General features: G+C 43.8%; 1 protein-coding gene across 1 annotated transcript in view; it reads right to left on the minus strand.

The window, feature by feature from the left end:
* The window catches only part of iglon5 (IgLON family member 5), a 108,037-nt gene that overhangs the window by 1,633 nt on the left and 93,235 nt on the right, over nt 1-13,169 (minus strand). Inside the window, exons 3-7 of the mRNA XM_073485764.1 lie at nt 11,549-11,781; nt 9,704-9,823; nt 3,093-3,224; nt 2,685-2,805; nt 1,270-1,421 (exon numbers count right to left, since the gene is read on the minus strand). Coding sequence (XP_073341865.1) covers nt 1,270-1,421; nt 2,685-2,805; nt 3,093-3,224; nt 9,704-9,823; nt 11,549-11,781 — 758 coding nt within the window. The remainder of the gene's footprint in view (nt 1-1,269; nt 1,422-2,684; nt 2,806-3,092; nt 3,225-9,703; nt 9,824-11,548; nt 11,782-13,169) is intronic.

Raw genomic sequence — 13,169 nt, forward strand, 5'->3', positions numbered from 1 at the left:
CAGGTTACAAAAGCCATTAAATGCTGTAGCGATAACTTGAGAATTGTTCTCCAGAAAGCAAAACAAAACTCAATATCATTCAATGTACAATCAAGAATATTGTATTTGGGACACAAAATTACACTTTGATTGAAAGGACAAGTGCAAGAAAACCTTAATAAACCCTCTCTCTTGCTGTTTGGTGCCATTATGCAGTCTAGTAGATTTCCAAAATCTAACCTGGTGGCTCATAATGTGACAGTGTAGTACAGGCTGCCAATGGTCTCAGTAATGGCCTCGTTGGTAGAGGGTAATTACAATAATAAGCCAATTTTGATGTGATAGTGGGTTGTTGATGTTAAAATGCTACATGTGGCACCTTTGAAAATGGTGAACAAAAGAGGTACAAAAGCAGGGAAACAAAGTCAGGGGAGGCAACGACAGTGAGGGACAGCGTTTGAATAGAAATGCCACAAAAGTATCCGATTATGAGCCGATTTTTCGTGCCTGGTCCGGAACAGAATGGGGGTTTGTTGTGTTCTAATGATGGCAGGAGGAGATTAGGAAGGAAAGAGGAGGCAGAAGGACAGATGATGGAGAGATAGGCTGACAGAGGAGGCAGCGGTGGTGGAAAAAAGAGAGCAGGAAGATGTATGGGTCTGACGGGGGAGTGAGTCATTGAAGGGAGACTGGCCGAGATAATGGGTAAAGGAATGAAAGAAGAAAGGGGATAGATGAAGGACTCACTTAAGATGGTAATGCCGAATGCACTAAAGGGGGAGGAGGGGGGGGTGACGGGAAATGGAAGGGTAGGAAATCGCTCATTGGGGACAGTTAATGTGAATTGGGCTTGGAGTGAAATGACAACTTCTTGCGTAACGGGACAGAGCAGAGCAACGGACTGTGTGTGTGCATGCAGCAATGTGTATGGACGAGAGATGGAGGGTGAGAGCGCGGACGAATGAGAGAGAGAGAGAAACGGTAATATAGGCAAGCAAAGCTTTAATGGGGCGGAGAATAACGAAAATGGGGAGAAGGAGGGAGGAGAGGGCTGAGAAAATGCTGTGCTGTGTGCAGAGCAGAAATGAGATAGGGGGAATAGGGAAAAACAGTGTGTCAGTGCATATGCATCGTTTTGTGTTGGTGTGTCACATCTGTTCAAACTCCCGCACGTTGATTGATAGCCACGTGGGATAAAAGTGAGCGTACTTTGTGAAAGCTCGCGTTTGCGTACAAGTGTAAACTGTGCATTGTGTGCATGCACCTGCATGTACTTCTGTATTAACTTACGAAACAGCAGCATGCTAGCGTTGGAAGCCCCCAGACGGTTCGAGGCAAAGCAGGTGTAGTTTCCAAAGTGTTTCTCTGTCACATTAGTGAAGAGCAACAGCGAGCGCGTCTTCTCATTTTTGATCCTCAGGGTGTTGTCACTCTCCACCGGCCTGGGTGGTAGCGGCGGTGGTGTAAAAGCGGAGGAAGGAAGCGGGAAGGGAAAGAGAAGAAGAGTGTGACAAAAAAAAAGAGAGATAACATCACACCTGGTGACTCAGCTCGCATAAGAGGCGTTTTTTTCTCCTTCCCTCCAGAGACAACCACGCAACACAGTCCCCCCCTCCACACATCAGCTCTGTCTCACCTTGTACTAATAGTGAAATCTAACAGTCCATAAATAAGAGAGACCTCCTGCTGGGGCCCATTATACTCTATTAACAGCTATCTCTGGCTGGCAAAAGCTTGTCTAAGTACTTGTGCGTCTTGCTTTGCCTGATGCCAAATCACCCTCACTCCGCTATGCTCTCTGGGACCTTTTTCAAACTTGGAAGGACAGATTATGTGTAGGTAATAGAGAGCAAATAGACTTCCAACAAGCCAATATTTCTCCGGAGATGGCAAAAACATACATGATTATCTTAAACCAATACTCGTGTCAGAGGTTAGGCGAATGGACGGCGGCCAAGACTACGTCTGCTGTATGCCGGCTGAATCTAAAAATGCTGTTTATGTGCAAAAAATGACTTTGCTTTTTGGGATCATTTTTTCTAAAGATATCTGTTCACACTGAAATGCCAAAACAATAATCTCCTCCTCGTCCTCTTTTGGTTGGCAAGCAACAAATTATCTAAGAAGACGGATGCTTAATCTGCTGAGCCTCAGCTGGTTAAATCTCTGTTCCCTTCATTTCGCTGTGATTATCACCTGCTGTATGCTGTGTTTTAATATCACTGAACTTACAATTTAACTGTTCTCATTAACGTAATTTGTTTTTGTTGTCTGACAACTGGTAAAAAAACAGTGGTATGACTGATGCTTTCAAATGCTACATGTTAACCGGGCACACTGTTATTTCCGTGCTGCTGCACTGAGACGCTAAACAATAAATGTCACATATCAAAATTACCGGTTAATGCCAGCACCTATGTGATCGGCTCGACTGACATTTAAAATGAGTGGGTTAGAGGAAGAATTGCATTCTACAGTTAAACACTACAGCCTCCAACTGTGTCTAAGCAGATTTACATGATTGCTTCAAAAGCTCAGTTTTCCACATCAACATTAACGCAAAAGGCCAATGTTTTGGCCTTTTTTGGCATCTTTATGTGTAAAAAACATCTGCTTTATGAAGGAGAAAAGCATGTGGTTTAGATTTAGCTGGTAGACATTGTCCAGAAAGCAAAAAACAGTGCTGAACTCTTTGTTGGTCTCACCTGTGGTCATCCCTGTACCACTCAAAGGAAGCTGGTGGGACCGCCATGGCTTCACAGCGCAAGATGGCTGTCTTACCCAAATGGGCCGGCATGTTCTTCATGTCTGTGATCATGGGAGGGTCTGTCAGAGGAAACAAGGGAGGAAAGAACGGACAAAGAGAAGGAGAAAATTCAGCAATTAGTACACATCTCTCTCTGCGGAGAAGTCGAGTCAGGTCAGCCCAGAGTTGCAGACAAGGTTGAAACCCCCCCTCCCTCCCGGAGAAAACAAAATTAAGATGCATGAATTCATACATAATAATGCATCTACAGTATCATTAATGCATCGCTGTGCTGTAACACGGGAGGTATGGTGTGAGTTGAATTATCACCCTGGAGCTGGTGTTGGGTGCAGAGAGGAATACTTACAGTTGACCGTGACCTTGACCTTGCGCTGATCAGGCGGAGCCACTCCATTGTTGGTGATGCATTCATAGTCCTCGGCCTGCTGCCTCTTAATCTCTGTGATGTCGAGGAACTCCCCCTCACTCACCAGCCCATCTATTGACATGAGGCAGATGTCATGGTTCACTATATATCAAATGCGAGGACACTCAGGCTACTGATTAAGGATGGCTACTTGAGATTCAGCTGTAGGTGGACCGACACTCAACTGGACAATTACCTTTGCAAGACGAACATTAAGCAGGCCACATGTTTGTGAATACTTTTTATGCCATTAAGAGGCGTTATGACATAATGTTAACAGAGCGGAGCAGCGGTCAGCAGTAACATACAAGACCAGCTGACAACTGCTAACAAGCTAACAAACACACACCGCAACATTCAACATGTTAAACAAACTCTGGGAACAGTAAAAAAGACTGAGCACCATGTTATTTTCTTCACCACAGAGTCCTATGTTCCCAATATCATATGTCCCCAAGGTCCTACGTTCCCAGGGTCCTATGTTCCACAGGTCCTTTGTTCCCAAGGCACTATGTTCCCAGGGCACTATGTTCCCAAGGCAATACATTCCCAAGGTCCTATGTTCCAAAGGTCCTATGTTCCCAGAGTCCTACGTTCCCAGGGCAGGGAACCAGTTCAAGCACTGTTGCTTATGCAATCAACACAAACTTGTCTGTGACCAGTTTATGTTGGGTTCATATTCGTCTCACAGCCCGAACTGGTTCCTTCAGTAAAATAACGGGTAAGTAGGTGAATGTTCGTATAGATGCAAATAAGTAAACATGATTTGACAGCAGTGACACCATTACTTTTATAGCGTCGGGGGAAATTGTAAGCTTTCCTTTCAAGCAGTAGATACACCAGGGGGTGACGGCTTGCTCACTACATTTCGTAGTGAGAAGAATATTTGGCTGTTATTTGATGTTGACAAACTCCCAGGTGCCCCCAAAACCAAATTAGTCAGTCTCACACTTTTTGCTTTTTTCCGCAGGCGACAAACAGCCACAGAATCTCTTCAGAGCGGAGTCGTAGGGACGGGCTACAAGTTATTGCTCCTTCATGTGAGGGAATAGATGTTGGGGGTATTATTGGATCGACAGAGAGAGAGAGAGAGAGAGAGAAGAAGAAGAATGAGAGTGCATCCCCTCCTCCCTGTAAGTCTTAGCAGCCAGCTGTCTCACAGCCTCCAAAACCATTAGGCCTTTTTTTTCTCCCCTTTACCCCATTAAAGAAGTCAGACAGTGGAACACGACATAATATATAATCTCACCACTAACAAGGAAATCCAGCTCTTAAATTGCAGCTCACTTTTCCCTTTCAAAGCCCCCCCAAACATCCACACAACCACTGTCAATCAGTGGACCTTTACTTCCCCTCACAAACACACAGACGGCTCCTGAGCACATTTGTGAGCAACACCGACGCAAACACACACACACAAAAAGACACTAAACGCCATGATTATTCCTGTCAGAGATTAGCGCGGCGGTTCTAATTGAAGATTATACTGGAGGATTATTAGTGCGGCTACTGAGCTGGAGACGATTATTTGCAGCTGCTGCGGCAGAGGCTGAGCAGCGAGCGACAAGCGCGGTGATGGCTGCCTGTGCCACCCGAGCGAGTGCGGGCGGGCGCCCGGGTGACGGGGTGGGGTGGGTGCGATGTTATTCACTCATTCCATTAGTCTAATAAATACAGCTCTCTTGTGACATCTCTGTCAAGCAGGCAGAGCACCCAACTTTGCCAGAGGGGGGGAAGCTGTGAAGGCGTAGAGGGGGAAAAAGGGGAGTGAAAGATAGAATCAGACAACTAGCACTGCAGAAATTACACACAAGGCTGTTACAGATGACTTCCAAGAAATAAAAAGGACAAAGAAAATAAAAAACGAGAGCAAGTGAATGCTAGAGAGCGCATTACAGACACAGAGCGGTAATTTGTAAGAGATACCGAGCAGGAGAGTGAAAGAGATACACAGATATAAAGATAGAGGAAACAGAGAGAAACAGCAACATAAAGAGGGAAACGCAGAGATGTCAAGAGGGGTATTTGATGTGTGTCGGTTCTTTCATGGACTTTTCATCCCCAGCACCTGTGTGTGATGTAATATGACAGTGCAAAGCAGCCCTCTCACTCTCTCTTTTTTCCCTCACTCGCCATCCCTAGAGATCTCTGGACCAGCATCGCACACCTCTCTCTACTTTGGTGGAAGATCATATCTGACTGGAGCCGGCCCCTGGCACTCCTACAATGGCCTGTAAAATACAGCTCCATCAACCACTTATGGCTTTTGAAGGAGCCTGACTCCTGACCACCAGAGATAGTTGGATTGCACCTGAGAGGAGACGGGGGTGTATGAATAAAAAGGGGGAAAAGGGATCAGGGGTTCCAGTCTGCCCTACAGTGAAACCATGCTCTATTTCCCTGGCAGCACTTTGAGCCTGACCAGATCATCAGGGCACTTGATTTCTCAGCTCCTTTTATCCATTTCCATTACAAAAACTACCATCAAGGCAGAGAGGTCTGATGCTGGGTTAAAACAGAAGAATGGACAGGCTGACAGACTGTAAAACCTGTCATTTGAAAGAGTAAAGGTCTGAAATGTGTGTCAATTCAGCTAAATGAACAGCAGAATGTTAACAGGGAGGCCAATGTGCCCTGGTGATCCTCACACATGCCTTAAATTAGTCCTTTTATCCAAGGAGTTTATTTCACATTTTGTGGAGCCTGACCAATACTTCTTTTGAGGGTGATACTTATATATCAAATATAATGATATATTACATTTTATTATTGTCAAAAAATTCCTATGGGAAAAAAGAAAAACAATGAATTGATCCTTCTGATATTTGATATATCTAATGTTTTGTTCCTAGAGTTGTATATTCCCAGGGTCTTGTGTTCCCAGTGCCCTATGTTCCAAAGCCCCTATGTTCCCAGGTCCAATATTCCCAAGGCACTATGTTCCTCAGTTCGTATCTTCCAAATGACCTCTTTTTCCAGGGTCCTATGTTCCCAGGGCCTTATGTTTCCAGGGTCCTATGTTCCCAGGGTCCTATGTTCCCAAAGCCCTAAGTTCCCAAAGCCCTAAGTTCCCAATGTCTCTGAGAACATAGAGCCTCAGCAAAAAAACATATGATCTGGGAACAGAGACATTGGGACATAGGACCCTTGGAACATAGGATCTTAGGAGCAGAAGTCATTGGGAACATAGGGTCAGAGGAACGTAGCACTCTGGGGACATAGTACAAATAGGGTCTCAGCAAAGAAGGACCTTGGGAACATAGGATATGGGAATAGTGTCCTATGTTTCCAGGGTGCCATGTTCCACTGACCCTATGTTCCCAATGTCCTCTGTTCCTAAGATCCTATGTTCCCAGGGTCCCATGTTCTTAGGCCCTATGTTCCCCAATTAAACATTCGGATAGCAAACATTAACCCTCCTATTGTGTTACCTATAGGGAACATAGGACCTAGATAAGATTTATGTCTTTTGTATGAACACGTGGGTTTGGGGCTGAGAGCCAAAGAGGGAATAGGATGTGTTTATAACAACAAAAATACGGAATATTGCTTGCCTTAACCTTAAACATAAGCAGATAAATGTTTCTGATGAATACAGGAGCCCCTACATTTGTTTATCTAAGAATTGCTTACTGAGTGGGACATTTTTCCAGTTGAAAAATAAATTGTCAGTGTCTTTGGCAACACTGCTACTCCACCTGTTGACCGGATGCCTTCACACTTTCCTGCCTTTTCCAATCATCTGATTTCCACACCCAACCTGCACACCTGCTGTTCATTCTCTCATCGAGTCACACCTGTCCCTCATCAGCCCCACACAGCATTAAGTATAGCCACACACAAACACTCGTCCTCTGCCAGATCATCCCTGCCAGCTTCTGGTCCTTACTGCTCATGATTTCTTGTTTTTTCCTGCCTGTTTCCTTCTTGGATTTGTTTGCATACACAGTTCAGTACCTGCTCTGTTTTTTTACTTCAGCTCCTGGATCCACACAACACATACCAGTAATGTGACAACTCCCAAAGCATTTAAACAATCTCAAAATCATAAACCTCTTGCCGAATGTGTATGTGCTTATCATCGTATGACTTTTTTAGTGAAAAGCACATCACTCCTCCTTCCCAGCATCACTAGCATTCATTCATTCATGCTTAGCCTGTGTGCCTCTGTGTGTTTTTAACGGATGGGATGTCAAATGATAAGGCTTTGATGCGCTGGTGTATTTAACTGAATGAGACACAATGCCTGTATGTCTCTGAGTGGGTCAACTGATGGATGCCAGTGACGGTGAATGGGTGCGACAGATTGTATCTTTGCCGTGGTGAAGATGAAGGAGGCGGCAGCATCACTATCTGGTTGTGAGTGGGGACTCTTGTAACTATGTGGACCAGTTGCACAGACTTCTAACAGATCTCTGTCTGGTGCACCTCCTCCTATCCCACCACCTCCTGACGCACACACATTTTCCACGTACACTCTCCTCCTCAACCCCCCTCCCTGCAGTTTCTCTATGCAGTTTCTGAGTAATGGGGACAGATGGCTGGCAGCTTCTTGCTGTTTCTTTGGGCTTGTCCTACCCCCCCACTTTCTCCGCCGCCCCTGGTCTCCTGCAAGTGATGGCTCGGTTGCAGAGACTCCCACAGAATAGCAATGCGGCCCCTATCTCTCTCTCTGCAAGCTGAGGGGTTATGAGGGGAGAGAGGGGGAGGCAGTGTGAGATGGTGGGGGCGGTTAGAGAGGGAGGATTACTGCTGACAGAGGAGAAATGCTGTAGGCTTGCAAGTGAGGACAACTGCACAGAGTTTGTGATGTAAGGTTGTGTGTGTGTGTGTTTGCTGCAGGTGTGCGTCCATGCATGCTTTCCTTTGCTCCTCTCCTGCCTGTCCCTGCCTGAGGTACTGTACTGTGTGGACTCACAAACACAAACTGCGCAGAGAAGGACACTGCATGCACAGCAGGCTAACCCAGGGACATACAGAGGAGAGACAAGGAGGAACAGACCTCTGAGCAAGCCTAAAGCTGTCTGTAAGTACAGCAGTACAATATACAGTAGGTTGCGCATTTATTGGCCTCACAGTATAATTACATCATGTCGAGTAGTTGTTCACACTGACCTATTTATTAACGCTGTCTCTGCTATGCATTTGATTTCCTTTGCTGCTGCTGTAGTCAAGCTACAACTGAGCTGTTACCGTTTGCGTGATAGAAATGCTCTCACCATGACTTTACTGACACTGACTCAGTGCCAGCTTCACAAAGAACCCATTATCTGACTTTCAAAACACTTTGAAGCCTTAAAAAAGACAATCCTTGCTCTGTTACATCTCTGTGAAAAAGATCAACCTAAGATATTTTGGAACTTCTTGGCACGCTCATCCCCCACATCACACACAACCACCAGAGTTGATATTTCACCAACAAATTCACAAACTGTAAAAGCTGACGTGACTTTACTTAAAAAAAAAAAAAGCAAAGAGGAAAGTGACCAAGTAAAATAGATGAATAATCTTAAGTTGTTTAAACTTTTTAGCTCGCAGTGCTTAAATTCAATAGTCTACTTTACTTGTTAATTCGGAGGTAATCCGTTTAAATCAAAGTCACCTTTTAAAATCTACAGTGCAGAGCTCCTGCAGTGTGCACGCAATTTATCCCTGTCAATGGAAAAAAACAAACAAAAAGCAGCCCCATTATCTTTCAAAGCACCATATCACACAATATAGACAATATGCTAACTTGTCTTTTTAAAACAAAACAGCTTGCACCTGTATTCAGTGTTGCCATTGTATTAGAAAACAGCATAAGTTAAAGAGACAAGCATTCTCTGCTTAAATGCCAACAATTACTGTATTAAAACACACTTAGGAATATTGAGTCATAGCACAGTGCATGGCAATTTTCTTTATGTGCCAGACAGATGACACAACACTACCATTACAGCTCTAATAGAACTTAAAACCATACAATCCCCAGAGGCCATGTAATGGTTATTTGGCTGACTTTGGACATTAGTGCTGACAAAAAGGGGAACAGATAGGGAATAAATGCTGTGCTGATCAAATCATGTTTTTGATTCCATCCATCAAGCTGTGTATCCCGACCACCACGAACCAGTTCTGATTCAATGCACCAATGGAAGCTAAAAATAGCTGATTTAATGCCAAAAGTGGCTGTTAGGCGTCAGTTGGCATCGTGATGCCGGTTGACAGGGTGGATGAAGACAGATGCTGATGATTACAGGTGGCGCAGTGGGGATAATTATGTATAATGTGTGGTTATTTGGGACAAAACATTGGGACACAGGGAAAATACGGGACCATGAATTTAAGATGGGGACGGACTAAACAGCTGGGTTTTAAGAATGATGACACAGGAATGGGGGATAAAGACGTGGACATGAGCTGAATGCTGATAAGCCTTTAGGATGGACGGAGGGAAAAAAAAACACACTGAACAGGGTTGGGGATGAATGTGAAGACAGGGAGATAAAGGTGAAGCTGTGAACACGAGATCTCTGGATCTGAAGACAAGCAAACATGAAGGGGTAGCTTACATTTCTGGTCTTTCCAGGTGACGGTGGGCTCAGGCCGACCCACTGCGAGACAGTACAGGTTTACATTCTCTCCCTCGTTCACCGACACGTTTTTGGAGATGTTGACGATTCTGGCCGGCACTGAAAAAAAAAGATCACGCTATTAAAATATGACCTCGAAATCTCCTTTTTTTATTTCATGAATTATTGATGAGGTACGACCATACAGCCTATTAAGGTGTTTAAAGTATGATGCAAATCCCTGCACCTAAGACAGACAGGCAATCAGTTGATTAATGATCTGTGCCCAAGTGCTTACTGGACTGTGCAACAATATGCTTGACCATCTACTTAAAATGCGTTGAATTCTAAATGGCTGCAAATGGGCATTAAAATCTCCATCTCTTGACATCTAATCTAATTTGATCTTTAAAAAAAGGACATCTGTGGGAGCAGTAATCTGAATTTCTCCCACTACTTTGGAAGTGAAGGACCACCCTTGAACAACGTTTTTGCCCCGAACTCACAAAGTATTGGAGCTATGCATGTAGTTAGTTTGATAACAAGATGGCCCTTGAATTTAAATGGCCCATTATCATTGTTTTTAATGAGCTTGGCCCTGAGATGGCTTTTTCTTTTTTTTTCCTGAGACATCTTCCGAGGATCCTATTTTTCTCTATCTTGCTGGAGTTGAATACTTGCAGCGATAAAGCACAGATTGGAGTGGCGGTGAAGCTGCGCCGGCTTGATGCACTGACTTGAGGGTGTAATTATTTTGTGTGATATCAAGCTAGGGCTGAAATTGCAGGCAACTTGGAATTAGGTATGTATGGTCATCTGTGCCAAGCTTTGGACCCTGCAGACAAAGAGTGTTTGTTTGGCTGCAATGCGATGTGAAAACTCTGTTAGTAAGCCACTAGCATTGTCTCTGCCACCTGTGAGCTGTGAGCCAGGCCTCGAGTTTTCGTTCCAGCAGAATGTACCTAATATATCCTGTTAAAAGTTTTCAGTTTCACTTCGCCGGTGATGAATAACTTAAATCTGAGCTACGCACCGTCCAAAATATGCATAAAAATTGACACATGCAGGAGGAAAAGGTCTGAGATCCATCCTCTGGGCAGTCCTGCGCCAAATACACTGTGTCACTCAGGATCAGTCAGACTCTCACTCACTTAGCTGCTGACTTGATGACTGAGCCGCAGTGGTGGTCCTGCACTGTCAGTTATTTAGTCAGCCAGTTGGACAGCCCCCCTGTGTGCCTCCATCTCCTCCACACACATCCTCATCCATCTGATCTGCCCAACTTTCTGTTTTATTAAGACAAGTAACTCTAACTGGCCACACGGAAATATCAAATGGGTTTGGACTGCGCCTTTTTGCTGCGACCGACTTGCTGGTTATCTGTCACCTGCACTCAGCTTGCTTTGCAAATGAGCCAAATGAGCTTTCAAGACACCATCGAGTAATGACATTTTTGATGCAACCACAAATACTGACTTTAAATACTCAAACACCACATAAACATTAACCACTAAGTTGTCTATCATATATTCAAGCATATATTTAAGCACGATTTAACAGAAAAGAAACGTCACCATGGAAAATCTTAAACGCTTCCTCTGATGTCAAACCTCAATCACTCCTAATAGATAGCACCAGACTCCCATGAATGACGAAATGCATAATTAAGCCATTAAGCGGCTGTTTTTATCCGAGGCTGCTTACAGTTTCACGGGTGCACACATATTTCTTTTGCAGGCGCAGTGGCAATCAAATCTGCAGACTCTGGGTATATTAAGGAAATGAGACAGCACTGGATACAGTAAACACAGCAGATTTGTATTCTTTCTCAGCTGAGCTGCTTACCTTGAACGATGAGGTAGACATGGGCGATGCGGGGCTTGTTATTGGCCTGGAAGGTGCAGGTGTAGGGCCCCTCGTCGGTTACTTGCACCTTGTCGATGTGGATGGAGAAGTCGCTGTTGTTGCTGTTGGCCAGCGTCACGCGCTTGTCCAGCGACCACTTGTCCGTCCCCGTGAACAGGATGTTGGAGCGGTTCAGCCAGGCCTTGTGGGTCACCTCCTCGTCGATCCGACACCTGTGAGAAGACAGGAAGTGATCAACAGGCAACCACAATTTGGCATTTTTGTGATATTCTGTCTCTGCGTTTGAGCAGCAACAATTAGTCGAAAGGAAATTGCCAACTATTTTGATAATTGATTAATCGTTTCAGTCATTTTTCAAGCAAAAATGTCAAACGTTTGTTTGTTCCTGCTTCTAAAATGAGAGGATTTGCTGCTTTTCTTGGTCATTCATGATAGTAAATGAAGAGTCTTTAGGGTTTTGGCTGTTGATTGGAAAAAAAGAAACAATTTAAAGCCAATCCAGGCACTCCAAAAAAATAAATATCAACATCCTTTTGGGGTATTATATATATATTTGGGGTATATTATGTATATGAGTGTCTATTTTGTATATTGTAATCATGTAAACATTTATCTGTTGTTAACTCACTGCTTCATGAACTTGAATTTCTTACAGCTGGTATGTCATTATCTTGGTCATGTGAATGCCTCCTATTGGCTGTGGCCACTATATCGCTGGGGCCACATGGTGTTGTTTGCTTGGTGCCCTGATGGTTGAAACATGTTGGCTTTTGTAATGATTGCCCTTTTAGTTTTGCCTATATTATGTTAAATAAAAATAAATTTTGTTAAATACATTTTAAAGCAATTTAAAGCCTTTGGATTCTAGGATTGTAATGAGCATTTTTCACAACTTTTTGACATTATATAGCATATAAGTAAACAATTAAACGTGAAAGCATTTGGCAGATTAATTGATAATGAAAATAGTCTTAAATTGTAGCCCTACTCTACACTCTGATTCAGGGGTTTCTTTATTTGTCACCTGTCTGTAACACTGTACAAGCAATTACGTCATTCTTGTTACACAGCAGGAGAGAAAATGGGTCAAATTATAGCTACAGAGAACTCAACAGTTTGCAAGGGAAGCGGGTTGCTTTGTTTTTGTCTGTCAGTAAATGAATGCAGTCCAAGATTATACAATTCAAGTCCAAAGGTATGTTGACTGGCCATTAAAACTGGCTGTAAACTCTTACAGTAAATGGCACGACGTGGGAAAATGTGTAGAAATTAGAGCCGGTGTCAGAAAGCAAAACACTATAATGGTGTGATGATTAAAGCGCAGTTAATCACAAGTGTTGTTCCAAAAAGATGTGACATGCTTCAAACCATGGCCCCAAGGTGTGATTCAGTTCATGTCTTGGCCACTAGATGTCCTTACCCTGCTTCAACTCGCTGTAAGGACATGCCTCAGTCGTCCTCATGTTTAATTGATATGACCTGGATAAATATCACTGTTGAGGTATATCTTAGATCACCTGCCAAGTCAGTAGCAGTGACACCACAAAGCATAACAACCAGTGCAGGTAAGCTTGGAAGTCTTTAACAAATCGGGTACAAG

Source organism: Pagrus major, chromosome 17 (assembly GCF_040436345.1).
Source record: "Pagrus major chromosome 17, Pma_NU_1.0".
In the NCBI taxonomy this organism is placed as follows: Eukaryota; Metazoa; Chordata; class Actinopteri; order Spariformes; family Sparidae; genus Pagrus; species Pagrus major.